Below are 16,786 nucleotides of genomic sequence, written 5' to 3'. Positions count from 1 at the left end.
ATGTGTGTTCCTGGCTGCCGGCGATTGCAAACCACTAAAAAGTGAGCTGTCCTGGTAGGAGGGCAGTGTAACCATTTCCCTTTACTCTGACCCCAGTTCACTTCCACCACTGCTGTTTGAAGCAGAGTACACAGGACATTAACCACAATCCATATGTATCCAGTAGTTTCATGGGAAACACACTTGTCTGATGCATTTTCCGCCACACCATTTGAAAACACAAGCTGCGGTTAGTAGAGTTCAGACAGCCATTGGACATGCACAGATGACAGTTCATTGGAGGTTAGGGGGCTGAAAGCGCAGGGAAGCAAATCAGGTAATGTGCTTCCGGCAAATGCATTCCTCCCCTCTCTGGTGTGTACCTCATGTGCCACAGAGAGCCAGTGTGGTGTAGTGGTTAAGAGCGGTAGTCTCGTAATCTGGGGAACCGGGTTCGCGTCTCCGCTCCTCCACATGCAGCTGCTGGGTGACCTTGGGCCAGTCACACTTCTTTGAGGTCTCTCGGCCCCACTCACCTCACAGAGTGTTTGTTGTGGGGGAGGAAGGGAAAGGAGAATGTTAGCCGCTTTGAGACTCCTTAAAGGGAGTGAAAGGAGGGATATCAAATCCAAACTCTTCTTCTTCTTCTTCTTCACAGATGGAAACCATGTTGTTGTGTTTTAAACCGCTGATGTGTCCACAGCCTAGGTCTTGGGGCATGTATTACATTACCAGGTGCCCCTCTTTTACAATTTTTTTAAAAAATAAAAAAATGAACATGTCCCTGTCCCTCATGATTGTGGAGGTGAGAACAATACCCGATGACTCTGAAAATGAGAAATAAACTTTTCAAGCACCAACACAACACAGCTCCCCATCCTGCCAAATAGTGTTATGGGTTTGGGATGGGCCTCTGCCAATACTCATGGTAAAAGAACTGCCACTGCAAACCAGTCAAGAAGATCTAGCCATGCTCATTCTATTATTAGAAAAACTAAGGTGATAGGTCATTATAGGAACCGTTAGGGATAGTTTTATTCCAAATAATAAGGAAATGGTCACAGACTGCTCTGGGAAAGGAAAGCCTATTTCATAAAATGGGGCATGTCTTTCTTTTCTCCCCTGCCCCCTTCACCTTTCCTTTGACTGGGGGTGATGTCGTCAAGCTTATGGGTGAAGAAATTCTGGTTTCAGAAAGCCAGACTGAGTGTTAGAGAGTCAAATTAGTTCTGGAGCCATCTTGAGGTGCACGTACAACCCTCGTAGGAATGTTTAAAGGTGTACCTCCACCTCTTCTCAAGCTGTACGTTTATAAAGAAATACTACAAATGCCAGTAAGCCTACTGGGTTCCAAAGGAGACCAAGTTAAGTCCTGAATCCATGAGGCATATATAACAATAGGTTGCAGTATGGAGTTAGATGTTGTTGTTCTATACCACTAAATTTCATTTTCATGAGTTTTGTAGCATGCACTGTTCCATTTGCGGATCATTGTAGCATTTTGAGTTTTGGTTTGAAATAAACCATAGCTTTTGCCTCTTTTTATAATTTTCTTCTTGGCCTGGCACTTTTGATTTCCAATTCTAGATAGTAAACTCAGCTTTGTAAAAGTAACACTGGTCATCTGAGCCTCCTACTCTTATTATTTTTAAAAAATGCTACTACACCTGTGACATTTTGGTTGGCCCCAAAAAAGGTCCTGGCAGACTCTGGATTTTCTTAGAATTACTTGTAGTGAAGCACTGTAATGAAACTAGATAAACAAGACACACTAATATAAATAGATAGGTGGTTTTATTCAATGTTATATCAGTGATCTGACCACAAGATGGTGCTATAACCTTTTTAATAAAAAACCCCCAACCCTCTACAATTCAATCTCTGAAAACAAGTTATTCAAAATATTCTGACAACAGACTGTGCCTTGCTAAAATAAACAAAAACCTTTCAAAATAGAGCAAAATTTTGTAGGTTTAAATATTACGTAGTAGAGATAAGCTTGCATACTAACAATACATACACCAAACGAGACTGCAATTGAATGGGCCCTGATGCTCATAAACTACATTACCCCTCATGCAGACTCCTGCTGAACCAAATACTAAGATGGGGAATAGCAGGATCAGGCAGGTGCCTCCTTTGGGGTGACCGGTGTACAAAACCTCTTGCACTAATTGGTTTCCCACTTGCACATTTCTTACTTGAGCGGAATGCTTAATAATTGAGTTTATAGGAATAAGGAGCAGCTATATTAATCTTCCTGGCCAAAGCTAGAACATTTTTTCTTTTTAAAACTAGACCACTTAGTTGTCCAAAAGCTGAACAAGCTCTCAAACACACATGGCCTAGTAGTTTCAGAGACAAAGGCATGAATGTCTTAAGCAAAACCAGACATTACAAAATGATGTGATTAAAACACGTGATCGGGTGAGAAATATGGGTTCTAATATTCACATGACTATAGGCCATGCAAATACTGTCTGAACCCATCAGGTGACTTTTGACAAGTCATTTTCAGTCTCAGTTTCCTATCTACAAAGTGGAACCTTCGCTCCTATGGTGTCACGGAGGTTCAAACTGAAGATTGTTAAGCAATTCTTGAAAATTTAGATGGCATATTTATGTTCCCCTCTGCAATTCCTTCTGAAAAAAGCAGGGGAACAATGTATTTGCTCTTAGAATAACCAAGCACATGTTGGCTGTGTGGAGACATCTCTTCACTTCAACTGCTAGAGTTTCCATCTGTGGTCGTCCAGGAAATAACCATTTCTCAAAGGCTCTTCCATTTTGGTTAGTATTTGGGAGCAGAGGCTTAAAGCAGGTGCTATTTTATGACCTTATCCTCAGGGTGGGGTTGTATATTTAAAAAAAGCTTTAGCTAAGGCCTAGTATAAAACAAGGGACGTGGGTGGCGCTGTGGGTTAAACCACCAGAGCCTAGGACTTGCTGATCAGAAGGTTGGTGGTTCGAATCCCCACGATGGGGTGAGCTCCCGTTGCTCGGTCCCTGCTCCTGCCAACCTAGCAGTTCGAAAGCACGTCAAAGTGCAAGTAGATAAATAGGTACCGCTCTGGCGGGAAGGTAAACGGTGTTTCCGTGTGCTGCTCTGGTTCGCCAGAAGCGGCTTAGTCATGCTGGCCACATGACCAGCTGTACGCCGGCTCCCTTGGCCAATAAAGCGAGATGAGCACCACAACCCCAGAGTCGGCCACGACTGGACCTAATGGTCAGGGGTCCCTTTATCTTTACCTAGTATAAAACAGGAGTTTACATATAGGCCTAGTTCAGCTGAAATAATGGTTTCTTGCTACGTGAATGAGCATCAGGCTTCTGTACTCCTGCCTTCCTCCTCTTTAGCCCCCAGTGAGATTGGAAACTTTTGGTTTTTTTTATTTTAGATAAAAATCATAGCTCCATGGTGTCTGACCTCTGGGAACTGTGCCTTGTTTAAAAGTATGGTTAGCAAGAACAAGCCAGGATCAAACCGCGGTTTCAGTTTCTGGCTTCTTGCTAGCCACAGGGACTGTTTCTTTAAGCATCTGCTTGTCATTTCTCCTCTGGCAGGCAGAATAATCTGGGATGACTCCTATCTAACACAAATGGAACAGTGGTAAACCCAACACCAGCTTTTTAGGCACATTAGAGCATGTTAAAACACAATCCAGTTTATCCCTACCTTTTCCGGATTGGAGGGGGAAAAGCCTATATAGTATAGCAAACTATAGTAATCAAGTGGTATCTTTTGTAAAATTACAGGATTCTGTTCTGCAAGTACTTTATTGCGCGCGCCCCCCACTAGAATGGATAATCCATTCTTCAGTTTCCCAGGTTAATATTCCTTTTTTAATAAATAAGAAATTTTATTAAAGCTTTTTCATAATGCAGTAAGATAAAATAAACTAAATAAAAACAAAAACACGAGAGAAAGAAAACAGAAAATGCCAAGTCCTCTCTCAAAGGCAGCTTTTAATCCGTAAAGTGTTTAACCCTCCCAAGCTCTCTTTTGGGAGCCTTCTTTTCTTTTCCCAGTCTCTCACCCCGCGAGGTCTTCTCTTCCCTGCTTCGCACTCAGGGTCCTTCCGCAACCATCCACCACTAGGTTAATATCCCAAATGTGCAGCTGAGAGAGGGGTATAACTTACGAGTTCTCTTTACCACATGGCATATTTGCTAATTAAAGCTGTATACTGGCCCAATGTTTTGGGGAAAGTGGGAAGCAGTCCTAAGAAGTATAAATGAATAATAACAGCAAAAGTGGTAATTGGGCTAATTCCAAAACAAGCATGAAGGTGGTAACATGTAGTAGTAAGTTTTCAACCTGTGTTGAAAGTCAACATGCGTCAAATATAGCACAGGTTATTTTTTTCCAAAACAAGAAGGAACATTTATTGCTGACCGTATGGAGAATGTACGTAGAGTTTCTGTTTCCCCTTTACATACAAGATAAAAACCACTGGCCTTCTCAGATACATTCTCACCACAGTAACTGATATCAGAAACAACTTCAATTTAACTGAACAGAGATTAACCTTCATGAGAATAACATCACTGAGAGGTAAAGAGAAAATGCCTGGCCTCAGCTGGGGCAGCTAAAATTCATCAAGCCGGTGGGAAAATATGCGGACTTCTCTGTAGAGTATTCAAAACCAAACAGACTCAAGGGATGGCATAGCTAATCTCGTTCTTATTTGTACACACAACCAAAAAACACATGGAAAAAGGTTTACCCAAAGGAGGTGGCTGTGTCCAGTTAACAATTTCTTCTGTATTTAATTATGGTGCTACACCAGTTGTAGACACTTTTTAATGAATTTCTCTTAACGTACAATTATCTTGTCCCTCCAGGAATGATATTTTAGGATATCTGCATACATAGTACAGTCTGGAACATTTCAGAATATTGAGTAAACGGAGGTCAGTCTTTGCTGGAGCTGTTTACCGCATTCCAGAGCACAGCAAAATCCCATCAGTCCAGAGAATTCAAACTTGTGTTTCCTTCCACTTGGCAGCTGACCTTTTACATCCAACTCACGAATCATCTCTGCCAACATCACTCTGATACTACACTGCTTTCATCTGTTCATAATGACTTTATTTTTTTTTCCTTTGTACAAAAAAATATAAAATTTAAATCCATAGAAAGTGTATACTAGCAATGACAAGTTTAACATTACACCAATGCAAAGGCGTTAACTGGGACATTAGTTGTTTTAAGTCTCAGCAGTGCATGCACAATATAAAATAAAAATGGCTAAAGCTTTGAAATTCTTACGGCAATGCCTCATCAAACCACTCGGTGGATGGCAATAGTAGCAGGAGGGCATTTATGTACAAACCAAACAGAAATCAAAGTTGCTCCTTTAGTTCCAACTCTGGTTAAGATTTAAAATCACAATACAAAATACTCAATACCCCACCCCCCACCCCAAATTTCAAAAGTTATTAGCACAGGGAACTAATCAGTAGTTTTAAGAATCTTGTTTTGAAAAGGCATTCTGTTTTTCCGCAACACTCCCCAGCTACTTAAAACTCCTTTTCAAAACCTATTTGGACCAACCACACTTAAATGCTAGTTCATAGCCAAATAATAATGTACAAAAATATTCAACGGAAGAAGGGCATTCATTTTAAAATATGCTTCAGAAGGAAAATCTCCCACATTCAAGGTTTGTTGACTTGTCCCATGAACAAAACTGCACCTGTGGAACAAGAAAAGGTTATTGCAGATATTGGATTGATTCACAATTCACCTGTTTTGTAACAAAACAAAAATCCTCCAGAAGGTTCAGCATTCAATACAATCTAGGCAAGAATGCTTTCAATTAAGCAGCAAGCTTGAATGTATTAATGACTATTAAGTGGAACCCAATTTTAGTCTGTGATCCTAAAAGATAAAGGCTCAATTTTAAGGTCATTTTGATTCTGATGCATAGTTTTAAGAGGGAATATCATCAAATATTGCACTTCCTTCTAAAAGGAAACAGTACTTCTGCTTTTAAACGGTGATTCTCACAAGTCCATGGATTCAACTTCTCAGAGGCGAGAGTTGGTATATGAAAATGTAAATTTAATACTTTAATTAATTGGTACCGTTAAACGCCAGACAATATGTAAGAATTATTTAAAAATCAGTAGACATTCATACATGTGATACAGTTTCGAAAAAGATAAAACTTGTGTTTTAAAGAGCCAGGTTATCCTAGTAGAAACCACTATTCTGCTTTTATTGTGTAAAGATACTTTGCTGCCTGTTTCTAAAACCTGACAAGGACTCCCTTTCAATTTAGTAATTTACACTAAGGAACAGGATCTGGTAAAACTGAAGAGCTTTAAATCCCCTAATTCCACTCAAGTATCAGAAAATCAATGGGAGTTAAAAAAAATGTTCAACATTTTGAAGTACAGTACAATTTTACTTCAGCAGACACTGTCAATGATTCCCAAGAACAGAGAGGAAGAAAGCAAGGCGTGCACTCTGGACTTGAGCTCCCAGCTAGCCAGTTCACAAAAGCCACTTTATATACTTGTGTATGTGGGTTATCAGAGAGTGGCTCTGTTCATCAGTCTGCATCTGCTGCCGGGGGGCGGGGGGGAAGGAACAGTGAGAAAAGCTCAAATGCACATAAAGATCCTTCTAGTGTGAATGTGTGCAGCCCTGGGGTCTGCGGCTGGTGTTGCTCAATGCCAGGCTGGCACTGAGTAAGACCTCCCAAACCCATGATTTGGACGAGGAGGCCGATCTGGTCTGCATCACAGAGACCTGGGTGGGTGGAGTGGGTGTGTTTTTGGCCTTGGGCAAGAGGTGGTTTTGCAAAGGCACTGGGCACCATGCTGGGCACCTTGCAACACTGCTGTAGAACAAAGCGCTAGAGACCAGGGGACACACTGAATTTTAGCGCTGCACAGGGCACCGCTGAAATTTGAGAGCCTGAGGTCTGCCACTGTTGGGACAGACTGGGAATTAGGCCCTTCTTCATGTGCCTCCTCTACAAAGAGGTTCAGAGGGTTGGCAACATTAGAACAGGTATTTTCTGCAGTGGCTCCCTGCTTGTGGAATGCTCTATCCAGGAAGGTTTGCCTGGCGCCTTCATTACATATCTTTAGGCCACAGGGGAAAACAATTCTCTAAAAATTCCATGGCCTTTTTAAATGTGGGAGGGGGGGCTATTGGTTTGTTTGCTTTATTATGTATTTTGTGTTCTCATTTTATAGTTTTATGTTGTGAACCGCCCTGTGATCTTCAGATGAAGGGCAATACACAAATCAATCAATCAATCAGTATGTGTACTATTTGTTTTCCAAACTTCGGCCACTAGTCAAACTTAATCTTTTCATATTGAGAACTAACAAAAATTTATTGAATTAATTTAAATGTGTATTGTAAGATGCTTGTTAATAGGTGACTTTATACAATTCTGCTGATACATATGTGATAAAGCATATGTTTCTTTATCAGTCTTTTTATTGTTTTAACTCAGTTTATTATACACACCACCAAGGTAAGATTCTCATGGCATATAAATGTATAAAATAAATCAAACTAAGGCAGACAGGCCTACTTAATAACAGCTGCATTTGGCCCTTCCTTCAACTATCACCTAGTGGCAGCCATTACAACAGGCTACCTAAGTTATTTATACCCTAGCTGTTTCTTATAAGAACTATAACTTTTAAGACCTGGTCTCTGAGATTGCTTTTCTCTTTCTTCCTTGTAATTCCTTTTTCCTTGTGTGTCGTGTTTGTAGAATCAAAGTCTGCAGTGCAGAGACTGAATTGTGGCTGATTTTTGTTAAGACGCCCTGGGACCCTTTTTGGCTAAAGAGTAGGATAAAAAAAGTATTTAAAAGAAATAAATCTGACTTTTTGAAATGTGGTGTCTGCAGCAGGAAGACTTCTCTGCTTGTGGGAAACTGGGGCTTTGCATCACGAGGGGAGCTTCCAGAAGATGAAACAGGCTCCCTGCTTTAAACAGCTGCCCTCGAACTCATAGAGGGTGACAGGGACTGCATCCCTACACCCACTCATGTGTGGTACTCTCCCCTGCCCCCAAAGCTAGTGCTAGAAAATGCAAGATTTTATTTATTTAAAGCACCATCAAGACTTCCAGAGCAACCTACAAAAATCAGAAGCAAGACAGTATTCCCTGAGGTCTCTTATAGCCTGAATAGGGCCACTGAATTTTAACAAGGAAAACAAACAAACATCCCGAACCTCAATCCCAGAGTATTTCATTCCCAACTCCCTGCTTTAAAAAGCCCCTTCTTATGAAGTTATATACAGAGGGTTTGTCCTGAATTAATAACTGAATGTTCGCTAGGTATTGCTAAGCTAAGCTGCTTCCAGAGAATACAAAGGGCCTGCAATACACCTTCCTGCATGAGAGAAGGTGGATGTACGAAGTGTGCTGGCTTTCAGTTCTGATCCATTATTCAAAAGATCTAACCCACCAGGTACAGCTTTAGTAAAAAAAAATCACATATGCATCTGATGTCTGCTATCAGGAGCAACACTTCCTAGAAGATTCCACTGAAATCAGCCTGCCGCTTCTGTATGGCATCTTTAAAATATTCAGTGCATGCCATCAGATTTTGTTCTTAGCCTGCTTTGATGCTGGGTGGTAGTGGAGGAGACAATGAGATGACTGAAATGTTGCATATATAGGGAGAGTGTGTGTGTGTTTGTGTTAAGATGTCCTGGTCCCTCAAGTCCCCTTGTGAGTCATTTTTGCTCGGAGATGGGGGTGAAGGAGGTGAGAAGGTGTTTTTCCTAAGCAGCTAGCTCAGACTGAGCCTAGAATATCAATTAGAAGAAAAACAGGGTTTCGAAGTGGAGCAAAGAGAGGAGATGTGTGTTTTGACAACCGGCCAGTGCTCCTCTTCGGAATCGCATAATGTGCCTTTGATGTCCTGAGCTGCCTGTGTCTGGGAACTCATGCCAGAAGTCCTCTTCCTCCACAGCGTTGGCACTTTTTACCTCCAGCATGCACCATTTATGGAGATGAGCTAATAAATATGCCAGTGGAACAGAGGGGCCTGTTAGTCCCTGGCAACAACCCCTCGAGTGTTGAAATCCTGCGCAGCTGCAGGCTGCTGCATTGCCTCCAAGAGAAGAAATCTCTTATGCACAGTATAAGGAGGGAGGAGGTTCAGGACCAAATTTCGTAAGGCAAGAAAGCATGTAAGAGATGTCTGTTTTTAGCTGTGGGCTTCTGTTTCCTGAGGAAGGCTGTTTGCATTTAATTCAGTGAAAGTCAGTATTACTTACCTGTAGGATTGTGCCGGATGAAGAATACAAATGGCCTGTCTACCACAAACCAAGGTGGGGATGACCTGGCTATTAAAATTGCAGCTTGGACAAACAGAAACAGGAAAAAAATAGTCACTGGATGGTTCTAAACTTATTTTTACATTTTATTTAGCAAGATTTATAAACTGCTTAATCAACAAAAAAACCCTCTAAGTGGCTTATATAAATAATACCCATTAAAAGTAAACATTAAAAGCAAGTTAACATCATTCCCCCCCCCCAAAAAAAATAAAAACAGCAATTGCAAAACAACCTACCCAATCAAATAACCTCTTAAAATTACGTATCTGGGCAGGTATGCCTAAACAGAAGCAAGGTTTAAAAACAGGTTCTGAAAAGTTCCTGCCTAGTATTATTGTATTTTGAATACTTTTGTAAGACACTTTGTATTTTTCATTTTTGCATCACCTTTAGACCTTTTTGTAGGAACTAGTGAACATTTTTCTAAATAGATAGCAATATACCAGTACTTCCTAAATTGAATAATTTAATTATTTACCTTTTAAGCAGTTCAGGGTGGGGGCAACAGAAAGGCATCAGTCTGAGACTTAAAATGCCATATTCCTAAACTATAATTAGATTTGCGCAAATTACTCTATAATTTGGAAATGCTGAAGTCCAGTAGCTACTGAGAGTCACATTGCTCTGGTGAGTATATGAACGCCCCTGCTTTAAGCTATATTTATTTAGAAAAATTCTACACTACTTTCTGAAAAAAAGAAAAGAAAAATCTCCAAGTGAAGAATTTTGCCTTGCAGAGTGACATAACTGGGGAAGGGGTTCGCTCAGGGGCAGAGCGTCTGCTTTGAGTGCAGAAGGTCTCAGGTTCAATCTCCCACTTCTCCAGGGCTGGGAAAGACATTCTGAATGCTGGAGAGCTGCTGTCAGTGTAGACAAAACTGACCTAGATGGACCATTGGTCTGCCTTCCTAAGTTCCTACTAGGCTTGGGGGGGTGGGGGGAATGCACAAGTGCTTTCTGAAAGTCTGTTAAATGATTATTCTGGCTTGGCAATGCCATTTCAGCTATACTTTAAAATTAATGAAATTATGATTTTATTTTTATTTTTAAAAAACCTAAAATTTCTATATGCATTAATGATGATTATGGGGAAGCAGTGAAATGCTTACTTGTTGCTGCAGATGCTTTGGTTCCATCTTCACTCACTTCAATCTTTGCTTTTTGCAAGATCTGAGATACATGAATGTTTCCTGTTCCTGTTAAGGGTCAAACACAGAACATATGTGCCGTAAATATTATGTATACACATCCTCATGCTACATTCCAGGGAGCAGCCAACCCTTTTTGTAATACATAAACATAAGGAGAAGTCAATCTGCTTCTGTATGCTGTTATTAAGATATGTCATTTCCCCCCACCTGCTAAAAAAATTGTACCAGGTAATCACTTGGCATGAAAAAAATGACACTAAGAGATCACAATACAGTGTTTTGATAATTTAATATCAGTGAGAAGTGGGATAAAATTCAAACCAACCAAATTATTTGCACAAATCCCTAGTCCTAAAACTCATGGACAAGAGAATGAGAGGGTAACTCACTTGTTATTTTTGCAAAATTTGCCTTTGACTGATCAAACATATCTCGAATGCCAAGCTCCTGTAAAGGTTCCTTTAAGTCTGTTGCTGCCTCCGCAGTGAACCTGGTGGGAGCAACAGAAAAGCATCAGCCCGAGACTAAAATTAAGTCCAATTGCGAAAAGATTTTTCAATAGGGGTGACATAAATATGTGTGAGATAAAGTGGGGGGAACAGAACCTACTTGGGTAAAATAACCTGCACTCTCTTCTGCACCATAGTTGTCATCCAGCTCTGTATCGTTTTCGTGCTAATGTGAGGAATAATAGCAGACAAAGGAGTTGTGCTTTCCGTGGGCAGAGCAATCAGCATACTGATACTTTCACCATGGTATGGCAATTCAATGATATTGTACCACAAGTCATTAGGAGTACTTGTTGTGCCTGAAAGAAACAGAGCAAGTAAAAGAAAAGGGATGGGGGGGGGGGGAATCCAAGACAAGAAAACCTTCAGTCTGTATTGCAAGACTGTCTCAGTAATAAGTAGCTGTTGAAACAAATTGGATCAGCTTGTCCTCAGCCTGTTCCCTGAAGCAGGAGGAGAGTTAGGGATCTACAAGGAAGTTGCTGGCAGAGAAAGAAAGGCAGAAAAAAAGGACTTTTTTGCCCCAGAACTTCCTTGTGAATATCCCAACTTGCCCCTTTCATTTCACCTGCAGCTGCTGTCTTGCCCTGCAGGTCACTTCTTCCCCTCCCAAATCACCCTGCAGGTGAAGAGACCACGATGAAGCTAGCACACCCACAAACATTTCAGGCTGGCGGGGGAGCATCACTTGTTCCTTCTCCCTTTTGGCCCCATTGTCCATCAGAACGTCTCTTCCCGTGCTCACGGGAGAAACACCAAAGCCATCTCCTGGTATGTCCCACAGAGGAACTTACGGTCTTCAAATAAAAACATCTTGGACATCCCGGGCCATAGGGAGGTTAGGCTGGCCTCAACCAGAGCAAGGGCTTTTTCAGCCGTGGCCCCGATCTGGTGGAATGCTCTGTCACAAGAGACTAGAGCCCTGCGGGACTTGACATCTTTCCCCAGGGCCTGCAAGACAGAGCTGTTCCACCAGGCCTTTGGCCAAGGAACAGTCTGACCCCCTCTCTCCTTCTGTAATCTTCATAGAATGGCAACCAATGGTTGCCATTAATTTGATTCTGAACTGATTTTAGAATGTATTTCAATCAACTGAGTGTGATTTTATGTAAACTCTGCTATTTTTACTGTTGTTAGCCGCTCTGAGTCCAGCTTTGGCTGGGGAGGGTGGGATATAATAAAAATTTATTATTATTATTATGTTCATCCTGATGCCAAGGAGTTTGTTCATACCTTTCAGGCTAGGCTGAAGGAAAGCAAGTAGCAACAGGCAGCCGCCCAGACTTCCAGCTCTGACTGTCTGAAGACTCTGCCTGTGCAATGTTTTCTGCTGCTACAGATTTTCAGACAGCACACCTGCACAGGCTGGTTCATGGAAATTTCAGGGGTTTTGTGGGGTGACAGGGAGTCCTTATGACATCCCCCAATGTTTTCAGCAAATGATCCTGACACAGGCCTGAATAAACAAAACTTATGATTAAGTTTGATTCTAATGCACACTGGTGAATACCAACTATTCCATGTCTAGACAAGGCATATAATTCCGATCCTGGCCTGACTGCACTGGCTGCCAATTAGTTTCTGGGTCTAATTCAAAGCGTTGGTGTTGACCTATTAAGCCTTACATGGCTTGGTACCTCAGTACCTGAAGGACCGCCTCTCCCCATATGAACTGACCCGGCCCTTCCACTTGTCTTCTGAGGCCCTTCCCTATCTCCCCTCCCTGAGAGGTTTGGAAGGTGACAACGCAAGAACAGGCCTTTTCTGTGGTGGCTCCCCATTTGTGGAATGCTCGCCCCAAAGAGGTTCGCCTGGCACCATCATTAAATGTCTTTAGGCGCTGGATAAAAACATTCCTCTTTACTCAGGCCTTCAGCCATTAAATAATCTATGGCCTGTTAAATGTGTGTGAGGAGGGGACTGTTCTTATGATTAGTTTATTATTATTCTAACTATTATTATGCTCCGTAAATTATGTTCTTAATGTTTATATAAACACCCTCACACACAGTAAAAAAGGTAAAGGGACCCCTGACCATTAGGTCCAGTCGTGACCGACTCTGGGGTTGTGGCGCTCATCTCGCTTTATTGGCCGAGGGAGCCAGCGTACAGCTTCCGGGTCATGTGGTCAGCATGACTAAGAGGCCAATGAAATGCACAGGTAAGAATCACTACAGTGGTACCTCGGGTTACAGATGCTTCAGTTTACAGACTCTACTAACTCAGAAATAGTACCTTGGGTTAAGAACTTTGCTTCAGGATGAGAACAGAAATCACACAGCGGCAGCGCAGCAGCAGCAGGAGGCCCCATCAGCTAAAGTGGTATCTCAGGTTAAGAACAGTTTCAGGTTAAGAACAGACCTTCAGAACAAATTAAGTTCTTAACCCGAGGTACCAATGTATTTCTCTTTCCCCGCTCCACCAGCATTGCCCTAATCCCACCTCCTTCCTCGGGTTGGTGAAGCCTCCTTTAAAGAATGTTATAGAAATTGTGGTGCCACAACTAAACTTTTTAAAATGCATAACCCACCCTTTTCACCACTGCATATCCCAGGGTGGGGTACCTGAATATCATTGCATATGAAGGCATGCTACTGATAGCAATTGTTTCTCAATGCTTCTGCAATAGATTAAAGCTGTAAGGAAATAGACACACAGAAACAAAAAAGGGGCTTTCCCTATCTTCTCATGCCATGTTTGAAACTGGGGGAAAAGACACCCCCAAACCGGCCAAGCGTCATACCAACTACATAGTTTTCTTATGAGGACATCAAGAAAACAGTCAGGAAATACAGCAAATGCATTGCTTGCCCCAAATACTCAAGCATTTTGCAGCTTTAAGTATGTCTGTCTTTGAGCCTTTTTGAGAGGAGAGTGTCCCCCCTTTTTGGTTGCTTTGTACTTCTGCAAACCTTGGAGCTTCCCTGAAGATGCTGATACCTTCTGTTTCAGCAGCCCTGCTTTCACTGTAAAGCTGCCACAACAACTTAAAGCATTTTTGTTCAGGCAAGCCTGCCCAGACCCACAGATATGGGTGTGTTTTAGCCTTTTTACAGTTAATTTTAATTATCTTTAAATATTGTGATCTGTTTTATTGATAATGTTAATATTGCTGCAAGCAGCTTAGAGGTTTTACAAGCATCATGTGATATATAAAAGTTGTTATCATTTCTACTTAATAAAAGTAACAGCACCTGAATTCACTATTAGTATAGGTGACACGAGCTATCTCAGTGACAGCATAACAATAATGAACATGGCATTCTTTGGAAGAAGGAAGTTTGCTACCTAAAGGTACCAAAATCTAGCAGTGTCTTCAGCAGATTCTTTATATACAAGCTGAATTTCCATACCAAGTGAGGCTAGAGCAGACCAAACACAGAACAGATGGCCTTCCTTTTGCCACCTTGCACCCCCAAATATTACACTGGATAAGAAACGGTCCTAAAAATGGAACTGCTCTCTTGGGATAAGAATTAATGTTAATACTGTAAGAAGGTTGCAACTGGCCAAACGATAATGTGTAAATATTAAGTTTTTAAAACTATCATCAAAGAGACTCTTGACTCTCTTGCAGGACATCCATATGAGAAATCAGGTGGCTTAGCTAAACAACAAAAATACAATGTTGGAAAAACTACAGCAAATTATTATTGTGTGCACAATGTTTTCCAGTTGGTATTACAGAGTTTCAGTAAAAAGCTTCTATTCTCAAATGCTGCATATGCTATAAGGAGATTGGGATATCTTCAACAAAAATATGAAAAGCTTTTTAACGTTTAAGGACTCCTGTTATCCCTTTTAAAGTTACTTTCATTGTTCTTTACATTCAACATTTAAATAAGCATCCTGCTAGTAATAAAGTAAGGTTCAACTGGCAACTTCAAAATATTACAATAATAGTTTTATTAGCAATAGGGTGCCTCTTTCAGAAATCTTGAAATATCAAACATCCCGTTATAGATTTGCAGTATTGCAAATAGCAATAGTCTGTTGTGAAATACAGGATCTTTGTAAGCTAGCATTTGTATTAGAGTTGCCAAGTTTAATTAATCAAAATGAACAAGCTAATGAAGACTTTCCAAAGTGGGCTGGAATCCTAATTCACTTACTAGGGAGTCAGCCCATTGAACCCAGTAGGAGTTGCTTCCAAGCAAACATGCACAATATTGCACTATAAGTGCTTGGCCCCCAATTAACTGGTGCAATTTTTAAAAGCTGTTCTCACTTACCACCCCCTCCATTTTCATTCGGAGTCTCACTTTGATGCATGTGTTGAGGTATGAACGTTTAATTATGAATTATGGAGCTAAAACCTGTTAATCCAGCTTGGGTTTCTTTAAGGGGATGAGAGTACTAATGCTTATTAGGAAGACCATATGCTATCTATCAACACAAAATGTTTCAACAGAAGATCGGAGCTGTTAGTGCTGGATTTCTGCCAAGAATGAAAGGACACCTGACCACATCTCATTGGAAGAGGGAATTCTGAAAGGGATAAAGTAGCACAGGATTGGGAACTCTGTGGCCTCCCAGTTGTTGTTGACTTACAACCCCCATCTTCCCAGGCTATTGACCATGCTAGTTGGGGCTAACGGGAGCTGGAATCCAGCATCATCTGCAAGGACACTGGTTCCGCATTCTTCGAAAACACTTCCTTTTGTTCAAACACTCCCTATGTTACATTGGAACCGAGTTTGGAAAGATTTAAAATGCTCGTGCTGAATCACTTCTTTCTCAGCAGGCCGAGACGTCCATTAGCTGCCTCCTCCAAAACAACTGAAATCATCATGAAGTATTTTTCAAAAGAATCAGCAAGAATCTGAGCTAATCAAAGTGTTACTGGCCAAGAAATGGCAACTACATAGCCAAGCTTAGGATAAAAAGGGGGCCGTAGAGAGCATCAATACTAGTGGGTGCACACACCAAGAAACAATGACATTTCCACACACTCCAGTTCCCATCAACCCCAGGAAGAACTGCCCAAAGCCAGGGATGATGGATCTTGTAGTTCTACAACATCTGGAGGGACACAGGTTCCCTATCTGTCGTGCAGAGCCATACCAGCAAAACCATTGCTCTTCTCTTGCTTGGTGCCTTCCAACATCACCACAAAATTTAGCATGTACTCTTTGATGGTTTTAGACAAGTTGAGTTTCTCCAGTTTTTTTACCTTGCCTTCCTCAGAAACTGGGGGAAAGCAGGCAAGATGGGCACCTGCTGCTTTAAGGATGAAAAAAAACAGTCCAGCAAAGAAAAAAATATATTGAACATACCACATCGGAACACTGACAACTGAGCCAGCATAGGCACTTGGTAAGTCTTTCCATCAGCTCCGTTGAATGTTCGCTTTTTTGTGTTTTCTGGCTGGAAACGTGATTTCCATAGTCCCTTAAAGTATACTGCATTTACCAGCACCAATCTGGTCAGCTCACTATCAAGAGAATCCGGAGATATGATGCCGTCTATCATACCTGAAAAGCACAAAAGAAAACCCTGTACTTTACGAGCAGAAAAAGAAGCTTATTAATCATAAAAAAGCTGAAAGGGAGAAGGGGGAGTGCAATTCAATACCAAGTTACATTAAATAAAAGCTACAAGAAGATTCAGAGCAAGAGAATGCACAGAAGACCTATGCTCGAGTTCAGCTGTGATTTAGTAAAGCACAAGAAAGATTGATAGAGGGTCTAGAGCTCCCAACCCCTGGAACTAGCCTTGGGTCGCTGCCAAACTTTCTTCAGATCTTCTCAATACACTTGGAGGTTTGCTTGGATCAAACCCATTGAAATCCATCTTGTACTAATGTAGCCTTCCCTAACC

General features: G+C 41.3%; 1 protein-coding gene and 1 long non-coding RNA gene across 2 annotated transcripts in view; one reads left to right on the top strand and one right to left on the bottom strand.

Annotated features, from left to right (window-relative positions):
* Positions 1 to 1,427: 1,427 nt before the first annotated feature.
* LOC310762638 lies at positions 1,428 to 5,409 on the top strand. The gene is made up of 2 exons (XR_014548083.1): positions 1,428 to 2,867; positions 3,233 to 5,409. It is a non-coding gene; the product is annotated as an uncharacterized lncRNA (long non-coding RNA).
* SERPINE2 (serpin family E member 2) overlaps positions 4,339 to 16,786 on the bottom strand; it is a 28,973-nt gene continuing 16,525 nt past the window's right edge. The window contains exons 4-9 of the mRNA XM_083613877.1: positions 16,243 to 16,440; positions 11,067 to 11,265; positions 10,847 to 10,947; positions 10,416 to 10,502; positions 9,244 to 9,327; positions 4,339 to 5,678 (exon numbers count right to left, since the gene is read on the bottom strand). Of these exons, the coding sequence (XP_083470003.1) occupies positions 5,641 to 5,678; positions 9,244 to 9,327; positions 10,416 to 10,502; positions 10,847 to 10,947; positions 11,067 to 11,265; positions 16,243 to 16,440 (707 nt within the window). The 3' untranslated portion in view covers positions 4,339 to 5,640. The remainder of the gene's footprint in view (positions 5,679 to 9,243; positions 9,328 to 10,415; positions 10,503 to 10,846; positions 10,948 to 11,066; positions 11,266 to 16,242; positions 16,441 to 16,786) is intronic.

This window comes from Podarcis filfolensis (genome assembly GCF_964270895.1).
Source record: "Podarcis filfolensis genome assembly, chromosome: 5".
NCBI classification, from domain to species: Eukaryota; Metazoa; Chordata; class Lepidosauria; order Squamata; family Lacertidae; genus Podarcis; species Podarcis filfolensis.
The sequence above is the reverse complement of the archived record's forward strand: the minus strand, read 5'-3'. Positions and strand labels throughout refer to the sequence as shown.